This window comes from Equus przewalskii, chromosome 20, assembly GCF_037783145.1.
Source record: "Equus przewalskii isolate Varuska chromosome 20, EquPr2, whole genome shotgun sequence".
NCBI classification, from domain to species: domain Eukaryota; kingdom Metazoa; phylum Chordata; class Mammalia; order Perissodactyla; family Equidae; genus Equus; species Equus przewalskii.
The window spans coordinates 30,112,067-30,125,506 of record NC_091850.1 but is presented as its reverse complement, the minus strand read 5'-3'; the positions used below and the strand labels follow the sequence as shown (position 1 = coordinate 30,125,506).

General features: G+C 43.5%; 1 protein-coding gene across 30 annotated transcripts in view; it reads left to right on the top strand.

The window, feature by feature from the left end:
- RAI14 (retinoic acid induced 14) overlaps nucleotides 1-9,278 on the top strand; it is a 138,550-nt gene extending 129,272 nt beyond the window's left edge. For all 30 annotated transcript variants that reach the window (XM_070587045.1, XM_070587050.1, XM_070587067.1 and 27 more), the window contains 4 exons: nucleotides 593-2,128; nucleotides 3,333-3,482; nucleotides 6,687-6,752; nucleotides 7,361-9,278. In XM_070587045.1, the coding sequence (XP_070443146.1) occupies nucleotides 593-2,128; nucleotides 3,333-3,482; nucleotides 6,687-6,752; nucleotides 7,361-7,438 (1,830 nt within the window). In that variant the 3' untranslated portion in view covers nucleotides 7,439-9,278. The remainder of the gene's footprint in view (nucleotides 1-592; nucleotides 2,129-3,332; nucleotides 3,483-6,686; nucleotides 6,753-7,360) is intronic.
- The last annotated feature ends 4,162 nt before the right edge of the window (nucleotides 9,279-13,440 follow it).

Sequence of the window (13,440 nt, the reverse complement as noted above, 5' to 3'; positions counted from 1 at the left end):
GTCAAGCTATTGGGTTTTTCAGGGTTAGTCAGATGATACTTTGTTTTAAACATCTACATTAAGTTTCTTCTTCTTTTTTAATAGTTAGCCTTAATCATCTTATAGTTCCAAATTATTTGCTTCTTGAGTTATTTGTTAACTCTATTTCTGTAAATTGCTAAATTATATGTAATTCTATACATAGTATGATATTTATAATATGAAAAATATATATGTGATTAGCCGTTCATTTAGTAAAGTGGATCATTTAGCAGATTTAAGAACTTGAGAAGAAATAGCTATACTAAGTCCTTTACCCCTCTTGGCGACTAGAATAATATGAGAAACAAAGGAAAAATTTGAGTCAGAGGCTTTACAGCCAAAACACTTCCAGTGTTTTTAAAGTGGCACCAATAATCTGTCTTAACAGAGCACAGAATAAGCTTAGAGTCATTAATCCGACTCTCATGTCCCAGATCGTATTTTTTATGGGTCGAGAGGACCCAAGCAGGATGCTCATGCTGCTCTCCCCTGTGTAAGTTCTGGATTGTCCTCTCGTTCTTGCTCACCTAACCACACCTTTGCTGCCATTTCCTTCTTGCCTTTTTCCCAGGCCAAAATTCCCAAGGAGGCAGAAGCAGACCTCAGTTTTGACTCTTACCATTCCACTCAAACTGACTTGGCCCCAGCCCTGGGCAAAGCTAATGAAAGCTCTCCCCCAGACTCCAACTCCTCTCCATCTGTCTTAGCACATTCCTCGAGTAAATCCACTGTTGACAGCGATGCCAGGATTCAGCAACTACAAGAGATTTTGCAAGACTTGCAGAAGAGGTTGGAGAGCTCTGAAGCCGAGAGGAAACAGCTGCAGGCCGAGCTCCAGTCCAGAAGGACAGAACTGATGCGCTTGAATAATGCAGAGATTTCAGAGAACGGCTCCGACCTCAGCCAGAAACTTAAAGAAACTCAGAGCAAGTACGAGGAGGCTATGAAAGAAGTCCTTCGTGTGCAGAAGCAGATGAAACTGGGCCTCGTCTCACCTGAGAGCGCAGATAGTTACTCGCATCTCCGTGAGCTCAGCATCACCGAGGAGGAGATAGAGGTGCTAAAGCAGGATCTCCAGAAGGCGTTAGAAGAAAGTGAAAGAAATAAAGAGAAAGTGAGAGAGTTAGAGGAGAAACTCGTAGAGAGGGAGAAAGGTGTAGTGGTTCAGCAGCCTGTGGAAGAGTTCGAAGAAATGAAAAGTTCATATTGCTCTGTTATTGAGAATATGAATAAAGAGAAAGCATTTTTGTTTGAGAAATACCAAGAGGCCCAAGAAGAAATCATGAAATTAAAAGATACACTGAAAAGTCAGATGACACAGGAAGCCAGTGATGAGGCTGGGGACATGAAGGAGGCCATGAACAGGATGATAGATGAACTCAACAAACAGGTGAGTGAGCTGTCACAGCTGTACAAAGAAGCCCAGGCCGAGCTGGAGGATTACAGGAAGAGGAAATCTCTAGAAGACATAACAGCTGAATATATCCATAAAGCAGAGCACGAGAAACTGATGCAAGTGACGACCGTATCCAGGGCTAAGGCGGAAGAGGCACTGTCCGAAATGAAGTCTCAGTATTCAAAAGTGTTAAATGAGTTGACTCAGCTCAAACAGCTGGTCGATGCGCAGAAAGAGAACTCTGTCTCCATCACAGAACATTTGCAAGTGATCACCACGCTGCGGACTACTGCAAAAGAGATGGAGGAAAAAATAAGCGGTCTTAAAGAGCACCTTGCCAGCAAGGAAGCGGAGGTGGCAAAACTGGAGAAACAGCTCCTAGACGAGAAGGCTGTGATGACGGACGCCATGGTGCCCAGGTCTGCCTATGAAAAGCTCCAGTCGTCGTTAGAAAGTGAAATGAGTGTGTTGGCATCGAAATTAAAGGATTCAGTAAAGGAGAAAGAGAAGGCCCATTCAGAGGTTACCCAGATTAGAAGTGAGGTCTCACAAATGAAAAGGGAAAAGGAAAATATTCAGACTGTCTTGAAATCCAAAGAGCAGGAAGTAAATGAACTTCTGCAAAAATTCCAGCATGCCCAGGAAGAGCTTGCAGAAATGAAGAGATATTCTGAGAGCTCTTCAAAACTGGAGGAGGATAAAGATAAGAAGGTCGGTGAGATTCTATTGCTGTTGGGTTCTTGCTAGTAAGCCCTGGGGCCTTCAGCCTTTTACTACAGTTAACATTTAACATTTTTTAGCATTTGTCAGCAGTAACCTGTTGTGAACGCTCAGGAGCTCCGCACATGTCTCTATCTGTCCCCAAAGCCACATTAAGACTAGTAGGTTGGACATTTATTTTTTAAAAACACTGATCTTCTACCACTTCCCTTAGACTAAAGCGTTTTCACATATGTGATGCATGTTTTCCCTTTAAAAATGATTTTACAGAAGCTCTGCCAAATGTCAGGGATCAGAAGTGAACCCACAAACTGAAAAGCATTTGTGACCCATCTTGAACTTCGACTCTTTTGGAATCCAGACAGATTCCTCCATCATACAGAAACCCAAATACTCCCAGACTTGATCCTGCTTCCCGAAGCTCCATGGGCTTTCCCTTGAGTCAGTACAGAAGCTGTCCTCCTGGGCCCTCCCTTTCTGAGAGGAATAGGAGAGGAAGGGAGGAATGTGGGGGGCAGGCAATTAGAGATGGTGCTGGAATTGCTTTAGAGGAAGGAGGAAAGCAGAGAGGGAAGTGGAGGATGGTTCCACGCCTGAATCTGCTCTACACCCCTAGTGCCCTGAGACAGATGCTCTGAATGGCGTTCATTAGAGCACTATTTCTCTTCTATTATTGTGTAGTGAGTGTTTCAGAAAGAGCTTCCAAGCCATGGGGGCCGGGAGTTGGGAGGTGGAGGGCGAGTTACGTTCACTTTAAAGTAAGATGTCCAGGGGTATCAGGGGTTCTAGAACTTATTCCTGATTGCTCATGTCAGCAATGTTGAACAAAACAAAGCGGTCTCCAAATAAAGACACCTGAAACCCTGTTCTGATTTATTTTTTCAACAGTACTCCTCTTAAAGGTAAAAGAAGGAAGTCACCGTCCTATCTTCTGTTATCTTCATGCACCGAAACACAATATTTAATCCACGGCCCTTATTTGCATGTGATGGCCTTCAACGGCTTTGTTGGTTTGCCTCATCTTGTTATTGTTATCTGTTTCACTTTATGAGTTTTCTTTAAAAAATAAAGGAATTATTCCAAAGTCTCAAGTCCCAGAGGCTAATAAAAGCTATATTCGAGGCTTGGAAATATCTGAAATTTTGCTTCTGCAGGCACGTTGTTGACTATTGATACAGTTTTCCTTTCTCACTAGATAAATGAGATGTCGAAGGAAGTCGCCAAGTTGAAGGAGGCCCTGAACAGCCTCTCGCAGCTCTCCTACTCAGCGAGCTCCTCCAAGAGGCAGAGTCAGCAGCTGGACGCTCTGCAGCAGCAGGTCAAACAGCTCCAGAACCAGCTGGCTGTGAGTGGGCTTGTTTGTTTCCCGGGCCTGGTTGGGGATGGAGGGGGAGGCAGGTCACGTACGAACTCAGCTGTTAGGCAGGTTGGAGTGAACAAAAAGATTCCCAGCCGAAAGGAGTGTTGTACCTCAGTGAGCAACTGACTGCATACTTCCTTGGTGAGAGCAAAGGAAGGAACTGGTGGAATTTCCAGTGGTTATCTGCAATGAAGTCAGTCAGGTGTATCTCTGAGAAAGGAGGAATTGGCAGGACAGGGGAGTGAGCTTCTTGTTCACTCATCCACTCTGACTTTTCACCCCTTCTCCATTTTTTTTTTGCGATAGTCATTACCGTCTCTGGCAGTGGCAAGAGCTTTTTCTTATTAGGCGCCAGGATCGCTGGTAGTTGCGTATTGACGTATCTGAAGCTGCCTTCTCCTTATTTCACCCAGAAAAGTCTGCTCATATCTGTATGAGTTTCCTTTGGCTATTGTAACAGATCAACACAAACTTGGTTTAAAACAACAAAAATTTATCCCCCACAGTTCTGGAGATCATAAATCTAAAGTCACTTTCACTAGACTAAGGTCAAGGTGTCAGCAGGGCTGGTTCCCTCTTGACGCCCTAGGGGAGAATCCATTCCCTTGCCTTGGCTAGCTTTTGGAGGCCCCTAAATTCCTTGGCGCATGGCCCCTACCTCCATCTTCAGTACACATGCTCTGACCTCTGGTTCTGTCCTTCTGTCTCCTCCTCCCCTATGACCTTCTTGCCTCCCTCTTATAAGGACCCTTGTGTTGCCTTTATGGTCCACTCATGTTATCAGGATAATCTTTCTCTCCATCTTAAGATCCTTAACTTCATCACATCTGCAAGGTCCCTTTTGCTGTATAGGTAACATTCACAGGCTCTGGGGATAGGATGTGGACATCTTTGGAGGGCCATTGCTTAGCCTACCACAATATCTGTTAAGGTTTTGGTTGACAAGGGGATGTTACATTTTCCATGTGAAATCAAGGGTCCATGTGTCCTGGACTGTCTCTAGCTTCCATTTATAAACAGGACCTGGATCTTTTGATTTCTTCAGTACGGACTTGATATTGGTGAATGCAGGTTTCTGCAGTTCTTAGCCTTGCTGGCCACAAAGCAATACCAGTTCCTCTGTGTTACCAGCTCTAGCACGGTTGGAATAATCAGGAGGAGAAGATGCTCCTTACTGTGTTATGCAGATCATTTTTCTGAAAAAATGGTTATTACCGACTTAAAGTGCCAATAGTTTATATAGTCATTCTTACAGCTATTCAACATGCATTTAATAAGCTCTTATGTATCAGTACTATACAAGGTGTTGATGGGATAAAAATGAATGAGACACAGTCCTTGCCCTCATGGAATTTATGCTCAATATGATGGCTTACCAGCTACTCAGTGTGGTAAGTGTCCGTTGATAGATGTCCAGCATGCTGTGGGCGTACAGGGGAAATGTGATTACCCAATCTGGGTGAGTCTTGAAAGGCTTCCTGCAGGAGGTGATGCTTGTGCTGAGTCTCGAAGGGATGAGTAGGAAGCAGCACGGACTGGGATGTGGCATTTAGATGGCCCTTGGTATCCTTGGTGAGAACAATCCCAGTGGAATGGCAGGGTGGAATCTGGACTGCAGTAGGCTGATTGCTAGAGAAGTGAATAAGTAGCTAAGTATCTGATGGGACTGAAGAATCACAGCTGAGGCAGGGGAAGCCTAAAGCAGGTTTGCTGGAAAGATAGGAGACGGTGGGATAGCAGAGGCTGGGAGCCCTTCAGTTGAGATTTCAGAATAAGGACAGAGGCAGGGCAATGACCATGAGAGTGAGTGGCTAGAAAGAGGAGCAAATCATTGAAGCTGAGGTTGAACCAAATGGCCAGGGTGTTAGGTGGCTCATCTACTTGGATATTGAAGTCAACCAAATGATGACAGAAGCAGGGGCGGAAAGGAAGACAGCAATCAGGAGATAAAGATAAATGATTGAGTGAGGGTAACCCAAAGGTGAGAGGAAACAACACAGAGAGAGGTACCAAGCACACCTTCTAATGTGTGAACTCCAAAGGACTGAGGTTGCAAAGGTTGTCCTTGATAGGAAAGACACCTCATATTGTGACACTGATAGGAAGGAGGTGAGAATGGGTACTGATGGGCTTTTGAAGTGATCCGTATACGATAGTCTCAATTTTCTTCATGAAGTAGGAGGGAAGTCCTCCTCTTGGAAGAGTTCAGAGCCAGAGTTAAGATCTTGACATAGTCTCCGAGAAGAATTAGAATAATAGTTCAACAAGGAGAAATAGAAGCATCAACAGCTGTACTGAGGAACCATTTTTGTTTGTTTGTTTTTTGTGTTTTTGAGGAAGATTAGCCCTGAGCTAACTACTGCCAGTCCTCCTCTTTTTTTTTGCTGAGGAAGCCTGGCCCTGAGCTAACATGCATGCCCATCTTCCTCTACTTTATATGTGGGACGCCCACCACAGCATGACACTTGCTAAGCGGTGCCATGTCCGCACCCGGGATCCAAACCAGTGAACCCCGGGCCACCGAGAAGCGGAACATGCAAACTTAACTGCTGCGCCACTGGGCTGGCCCATGAGGAACCATTTGAAATTGGTGCCAGCGTTCTGTTCGCTGCTTGCTACACTGACAGCTGAATAATTGAACTCCCTGGGGATTATGCAACACTGTCTGTATAGTGGGTGATCAATAACTCTCTTTGCAAGAGTATACTTTTAATTAAATTCGTAAATATTCGGTCATTGTAGAAAAGTTGGAAAATACAGAAAACTCTGAAAAAGTTCCTATAAATAAAAATTATCCGTAATTCAACCACTCAGAGACAATCACTTTTTTCATTGGATATATTTCCTTGCGTTATTTACTTTGTGTGAATGTCTCCATGTATTTGTGTAAGAATGTGTACATATATTTTTTTGCAACAAATTTGGGATTATAATAACTACTTTTTACATGAATTTTCTTCTAGAGTTGACATACCAAGACAGGAAATGGGCAGATTTTTTTTTCCTTAAGAATACTGTGTTCAGAAACATACAACCCAGTGAACCTACAACAATATTGAAAGCCTCATATGCTAGCATAAGGTGGAGGGAATCACTTGAGTAGCGTTTGACCACAGCTTTCTTATAGTTTGTTTTTGTTTTTTAAAGGTCTCCTAAGCTCTTTAACAATGTCAGACTGTCTCTTCCTAGGAATGCAAGAAGCAACACCAGGAGGTCATATCGGTTTACAGAATGCATCTTCTGTATGCTGTACAGGTATGGTAAGAGCCCCCAAAGTATCTGGGTATCCTAAAATACTGCAGCAGAGGTTGCCCCAAAACTAGTAGATCATAAACTGGTAGAACAAACAAGAATTCGAGGAGAATCCTTTACATTGGAAAGCTTTAAAATGCCTTTTGCTTTGCTTTGGGTTCTGTGTAAGGAACCCAGTGCCCTGATCCCCAGAGCAGCCTCATCATTTGTTGAGACATGAAGGAGGATGTGGTTGCTACCCCCCATCAGAAGGAGGAGCCCGGGCTTTATTTTCCAGGCATGCCCATATTCTCGGAGCCAGCAGCACTGTCTCGCCCCTGTGACTGTTGGTGGTTGGGCTAGCTGGGCTCACCTTTGCCACTGAGACCCCAGAAACCCTTTGCTGGGGGCTCTGGCAGACCCAGCCTCATCATCCTCCCGAGGAGAAGCAGGGCTCCCCTTTGACTCAATTCCTCATAGAAATGTGGGAATTGATCGGGCTAATCTTCCTTTGGAAGATCAGAGGGAAAAAGCCAAGGGCTTCATCCCAGCCAGCCATCTCATTCCCTAGAGGAGACAGTGCCAGGACTGAACCTAGGTTCTAGTGAGTGTCTTTTGTTTGAATTTCCTAGGGTCAGATGGATGAAGATGTCCAGAAAGTACTGAAGCAAATCCTTACCATGTGCAAAAACCAGTCTCAGAAGAAGTAAAGTGGATTCCTTGGCAGGACACTGCCCCCTTCCTGTCCATCTGTGTGTTAGATCCAGAGTTGGTGGCGGCCACTGCCATTGTTCTCGTTCATGGTATGCACCATGACCTAGCTTAGCTTCTTCCCTTTCCAAAGGCTTCTTTGTGAGGGCTGGTCCCAGAAGACTGTCCTCCTCAGAACTGCTTAGAGACTTCGAAGCAGCGGACGTGAAAGGCCCTGTCATCCCTTCGGATTCATGAGCTGGGATCAGCCATGCGCAGGAGTCTGGTCCTGGTGCTGGCGGGTGGGCACCCTCCTCGGTACCTGACCAGCCAAGTGGCTTCATCCTCACTGAGTGATATGTTGATGCCTCCACGCAGTGAATGCTGCCTCAGCTCCTGCGCTCAGGCCATGCTTTCCAGCACAGGGGGCTCTTTTTGCCTTTGGTTTCCAATCCCAAAACATGATTTAATTTCTAACCAAATTACTACGGCACCAGCTATGTGGTGCATGCTAGGACCCTTTATCCTGATATCCTGTGGATTTAAAAACTCGAATTCCATCTTTTTTCCCCATCTGCCTTATGTATCTCATCACTCTGCTCGTCAGTCTCACAGTTTGATGAGTACCATTAACTAAAATATGAAGCTTAAAAACAAAAGCAAATTGTCCTTAAAAGTCCTTTTTAGGTAAATTGTTTGTATTGCAAATTTTCTATGCAAACTTGCCTCCTGCTGTTATTCACGAAGCTCAGGAATTCCAAACATTTGTTTTTCAAACAAGGGACAGTAAACTGGGTGTTTACAGCCAAAAGAAATGCCTCATAGTTCTTAACCTCAGTTTTTTAAAAGTGTTTTTTTCTCTACAGTATTTTTATTGGCTCTTAAAGATGTTTTCATATCTAAACCCCTAAATAAGTGAAATTCACATTAGACTATATTAACAAAATATTTTGTAGGTAACCATGCTTAAGACTTTTTAAAAATACAACTTTTTCCTCAAAGTTTTCAGCTATAGCAAAGGGTAGTTATGTATTCCAAACTCAATATGAGCTGCCACCAGTACCCCTAGACTTTCTACCTTTGTGTCCTCAGAACTGTAGCACATTTCTCAATATAGTAAATACTTTTTGTTACCCATTGAATATTTTGAATGTCCCAGCTCCACCAGCACCCATGAATTATCTCTGGAAGGACTGTTAGTACTAATTGGTTTTTTCAACTTTGAAACTCAAAATCCTGATATGGTAAACATTATGGTGCATAGCCGAGGTCTTGGGGGAAGATATCTCTGTTCACTTTACTTTCAGGTTAAAAATGTTTCTAACTTGCTTGCAGCCTCCCTTACAGCAATCTTACTGAGGGATGCAAACTGAATACAGAAATCTCCAAAGTAGATCGCTAAAAGTGACGTCCTGCTCTGACAGGGCCCACGTACCACAGGGCTGCCTGGGCTCAGAGGGCGCCTGGCTGTGTTGGATGACGTGTTCATGTGTACTGGATGAGGACCAACGACAGCAAAGCGAAAATGACCCTCATGCTTGGTGTTACTTTTCTTAAGTTGTTCATAGTTAAGCAATTTTGAAAATGCTCCAAAGAAATGTGAAAGGACTTTTTGTCGCAGCTCTTAAGAAAACACAAAACAACCCCCTTGCCGGCCCCGCACAGAAATGCTGCCGAGTATAAGACTTGAGACATTTTGTAGGCTCCCTGACGAAGTGTAGCCTTTTATCTTGTTTCAGGATGCATATTTATTACAAGTACTCTGGTTAAATATTGAAAAGTTATATGCTGTAGTTTAGCATTTTGCCTTTGTAATTTACAGAAGGTATTGCAGAAAATAAAGTTTTGTTTCATTTTGCATCTCTGTTGTTGATTTTTGGTGCATTTATCAGCATAGCTGTATGGCTTTCGAAGATCAGGTCAATAGCATTTGGGCCTGATGGTTTTTACACCCTGCATTATGTTCCACGGGCAGCAGTGGCCCGCAGTCTCTCACACGATGTGTCGCATCATTTCCATCTCCTAGGTCCTGGGTTCATCTTGAATTCTGCCCCCAGGATCAGCCACTTTTGGGCTGTTGCGTCACAGTTCTTTCATTCAAATTGCCTCTCAGTTGATCTGTAGTCTTTTTAACTATTTAAAAGCCTATGAGATTTTTTTCTCTTTTCTTTTTTGAAAAGGTAATTCATACACATGGTTAAAAAAAAAAAAGTACATTCTCCTATCATGTTACAAAGATAATTCATTCCTGAGAAAAATGTAGGGTAAATTCTTGCAGGTTGAAATCATAATTAAAACAGATGACAATGAAATGGGTGCAATTATTTAAGTAGCTAATGTTATTTATCATAATGCAACATAACAAGGCCACCTCTCTTCACTCACAACACAATTCTGCTGCCTCAACTTCAGCTCTCGTTGCCATGACATACCACACATACTTACGACAGTGACTTTAATGTCATCTCCCCCCCAAAAAAGGACAAAAGACATCACTGAAAATAATGCAAATGGTGTATGAGGTTATTGCCATTTTAAATTATCAAGTGCATGCACTGTGAGAGGAGAAGGTCAACAGAGGCCAACCAGAAGCTCAGAAGATGATTTCATGGGGACTCAGCTGGGCATGAAAACTAGAAAAATGCAAACCAGTCACCTTAGATGGAAAGAAAAGCCTCACATGTCAAATTCTATGGATGAAAGAAATTCATACCTCAATGATTAGATATTGGGCTATAACTGGAGGACAAATGAAATAATCTGATCTTGCCCCCAATCCTTAGTTCAACTCCCCAAAGGCAATACGTTTCTTGGATGCCCTGAGACATTCTATGTCTGTAGGTACATGTAGGCCTTTTTACTTTCCCCTTTAAATACAGAGGTATACTGTATGCACTCTTCCGGACCATACTTTTTCCACTTAAAATATCAGAGAGATAGTTCTCTGCCAGCACACGCATCTCATTCTTTTCAACTGCTGTGTCATATTTCCTAGGATGACTGTGCTATATTTAACTCCCTCCTCATCAATGGGCATTTAATCTGCTTCCAGGATTTTATAGCCCTAAAAATGATCCCATGGCTATCCTATTTAAATGTCTATGCCTATGTGTGAGAATTGTTTGGATAGTTTTCAAATTGCCCATTTTCACACTAGCTTCCATCGTATTATACAGGAATGTAGAGAAAAGAGTAGAATATTGTATGCTTCATCAGAGTGAGTGAGCAAGAATGACCTTTTCTTCACATTGGTTGAATAAGAGTCATCAATTTGTTTTCCTTGCATAAACTTTCAGACAGACTCCAAAGCCTTTAATAATTAAACCCACCCATCTTAAGATAAACACATGATATGCTGTGGCGGGGAAATGCTCCCAGAACGTGTTGAAGCACAGCCTTTTGCAATGTGGCATAACTGTGGGATGCTGGGTGCTGACAGCAGCAGAAACACTATCCAGCAAAGATGGGGGTGATGTTTTGAGCAAAGTTAAAGGCAGACTGCAAGGCAAAGGGTGAGCTGGAAAAAGCAACAAACCAAGGCGTTCACAGAGTTGCAATTTCGGTCCACCGGCTCAGGGCAGAGCACTGTCAAGCATTATGGGGATGTGTGGCATATTAGTGAAACAAAGGATAAGAGCTCATCTATGATGGTCGCCATAAGTGGGCCGTAGGAGCTGGTTGAGGAAGCAGTAAGTGTGGGTTCCAGCAGATGGAAAGGCTCCCCTAAGGAGTAAATCCTCAAGAGATGGAGGTGAGTGGAAGAGAAGAAAAGAGACATTCCTGCACGTTCATTATAAACCAGGCCCTAAAATGGGAAGAAACGGGATATTCAAGAACTGTGACTAGATCTGCCAGATCATAAATGGAGGACGTGTAGAGGAGAAAAAGGAGCAGGACACAATCAAATAATGTAAGTTTTTAACAGGAGGAGAGGTAGGTACTAAGTGTTGCCTATGGGTCACCTCCCGATGTTTTTAAACCGATGCGTTTAAGTCAGGTTAAACACACTCTGGTAGGCAGGATAATGCCCCACCCACCCCAAAAGGTCCACGTCCTACTCCCCAGAATCTGTGAACATTTTCTGTTCTATGGCAAAGGGGAATTAAGTTTGCAGATCGAATTAAGTTTGCTTATCAGCTGACCTTAAAATAAGGAGATTATCCTGGGTTGTCTGGCTGGGTCCAATATAATCCAAAGGGTCTTTGAATGTGGAAGCAGGAGTCAGAGTCAGAGATTTAAAGATGCTACACTGCTGGCTCTGAAGATAGAGGAAGAGGCCACACACCACAGAATGCAGGTGGTCTCTAGAAACTGAGAAGAAAGAAAACAAAATTCTCCCGGAGAACCCCTAGAAAAGACCAGCCTTGCTGGTACCTTATCTGTGGCCCACTGCAGATTTCTGACCTCCAGAACTATGAGATAAATTTGTGTCATTTTAAGCCACTAAGTTTGCGGTGACTTGTTAACAGCAGCAGTAGGAAACATTCACATTGAGAGGCCAGAATCTCTACTAACGGGAAGTTCATGAAGATGACTCAGTTTATGAAATGTTACTGAACATTGATAATATGCCAGGAACTGTGCTGAATGCTAAGGGCTCCATGGTGAACATAGCTCCTGCACACAAGGAACTCACAGCTCATCAAACAGGGCCTGCCACCTAGTAGGTATTCAATATTCACTGGTGTGTGGGTGGATGGATATTTACATGTATAGATTGCTGATAAGGCCCTGCATGACCTGATGCCCTGCTCTTCCACTGACCCATTCTCCTGTCTCTCATTCTTAATTGCCCTTTTGCTCTTCCTTGAATCCATTAAACTTGCTCCTGCCTCAGGGCCTTTGCACTAGCTGTTAGCATCTTAGAATGCTCTTCTGGACATTTGCATGATTTGCTCCCTTATTTCCTTGAGTTCTCTGTGCAATGCCACCTTTTTCAGAGGCCCTCCTTAACTACACTATATAACCTAGCACAGCCTCCCCACAGGTTCACATCACTTTCTAGATCCCTTTCTTGGCTTTATTTTTCTCCATATCATTTATCACTTCCATGTAAGGTGGTTCATCCAGCTGAAGGAGGGAGGGAGTGAGTCTTGAAATCCAGCCCGTCCTCTGTTCCCAAAGCTTTCGCCCTTGGCAGGGGCCCGAGTCTGGCTAGGAGAAGACACTTTTTCCTAATTCACACGACATTGCTGCCTATTCACTAAGCCATGTGCCTTTTTCTAACTTGCAGAGATGTCATATTGTTTACTAGCAGCCCTCTGTTTTTCTTCACCCAGTAGAAGAGAAGCTCCAGGAGAGCAAAATCTTTATCTACTTGTCAACCATTGCTTCCCAAATGTTTAGAACAGTATCAGGCACACAGTAGGTATTCAATAGGCATTTCTGTCTGGGTGGATGGAAAGATGCATGGAGTGAGAACTTGAAAGTAAACAGAGAGGACCAATATAGTGTGGAAAGTGTCATGATGACACTGTAGACAGGATACCGTGGGAGCTCAGAATGAAGGCATATAACCCTGTCTTGAGAGGCCAGAAAATCTGTTTCAAGAAATTACACAGTCCAAGAGAAAGGTTACTTGGCTTTCCTTGTTTTTAAGTTTCACAGTTCCTGGAGTTGGAATAATCTGGCGATAATCACATTTGACCTGGATTGGAAGAGTCTAGAAGTACCTCTCCACGTGCTTCCTCTGTGAGATTTCTGCAACAGTAATGCTGGGGTCTTCAATCTCAGGATCAAGGGAGGGAATGTGAGTGAGCACGTCGTGAAAGCACCATCCACCTAGATTACGAGGATTCTAACCCAGAGTCTGTGAACGAACCTCATGCACATCGACTCTAACCAAGCTTACTTTTGAGGCCAGGTTAAGATGGCGAGGGAAGGAAAAAACAGCACAGGGGTTTGGAATGCTAAGAGTCTTTAAAGTTCCTTTAATTTGATTTCTAATCTTTACAGATCAGAGCAACATGCTTCTGGCCGGAGCTAATTAGACGTTGGTGGAATCAGTGTGTTGGCTTTGGGA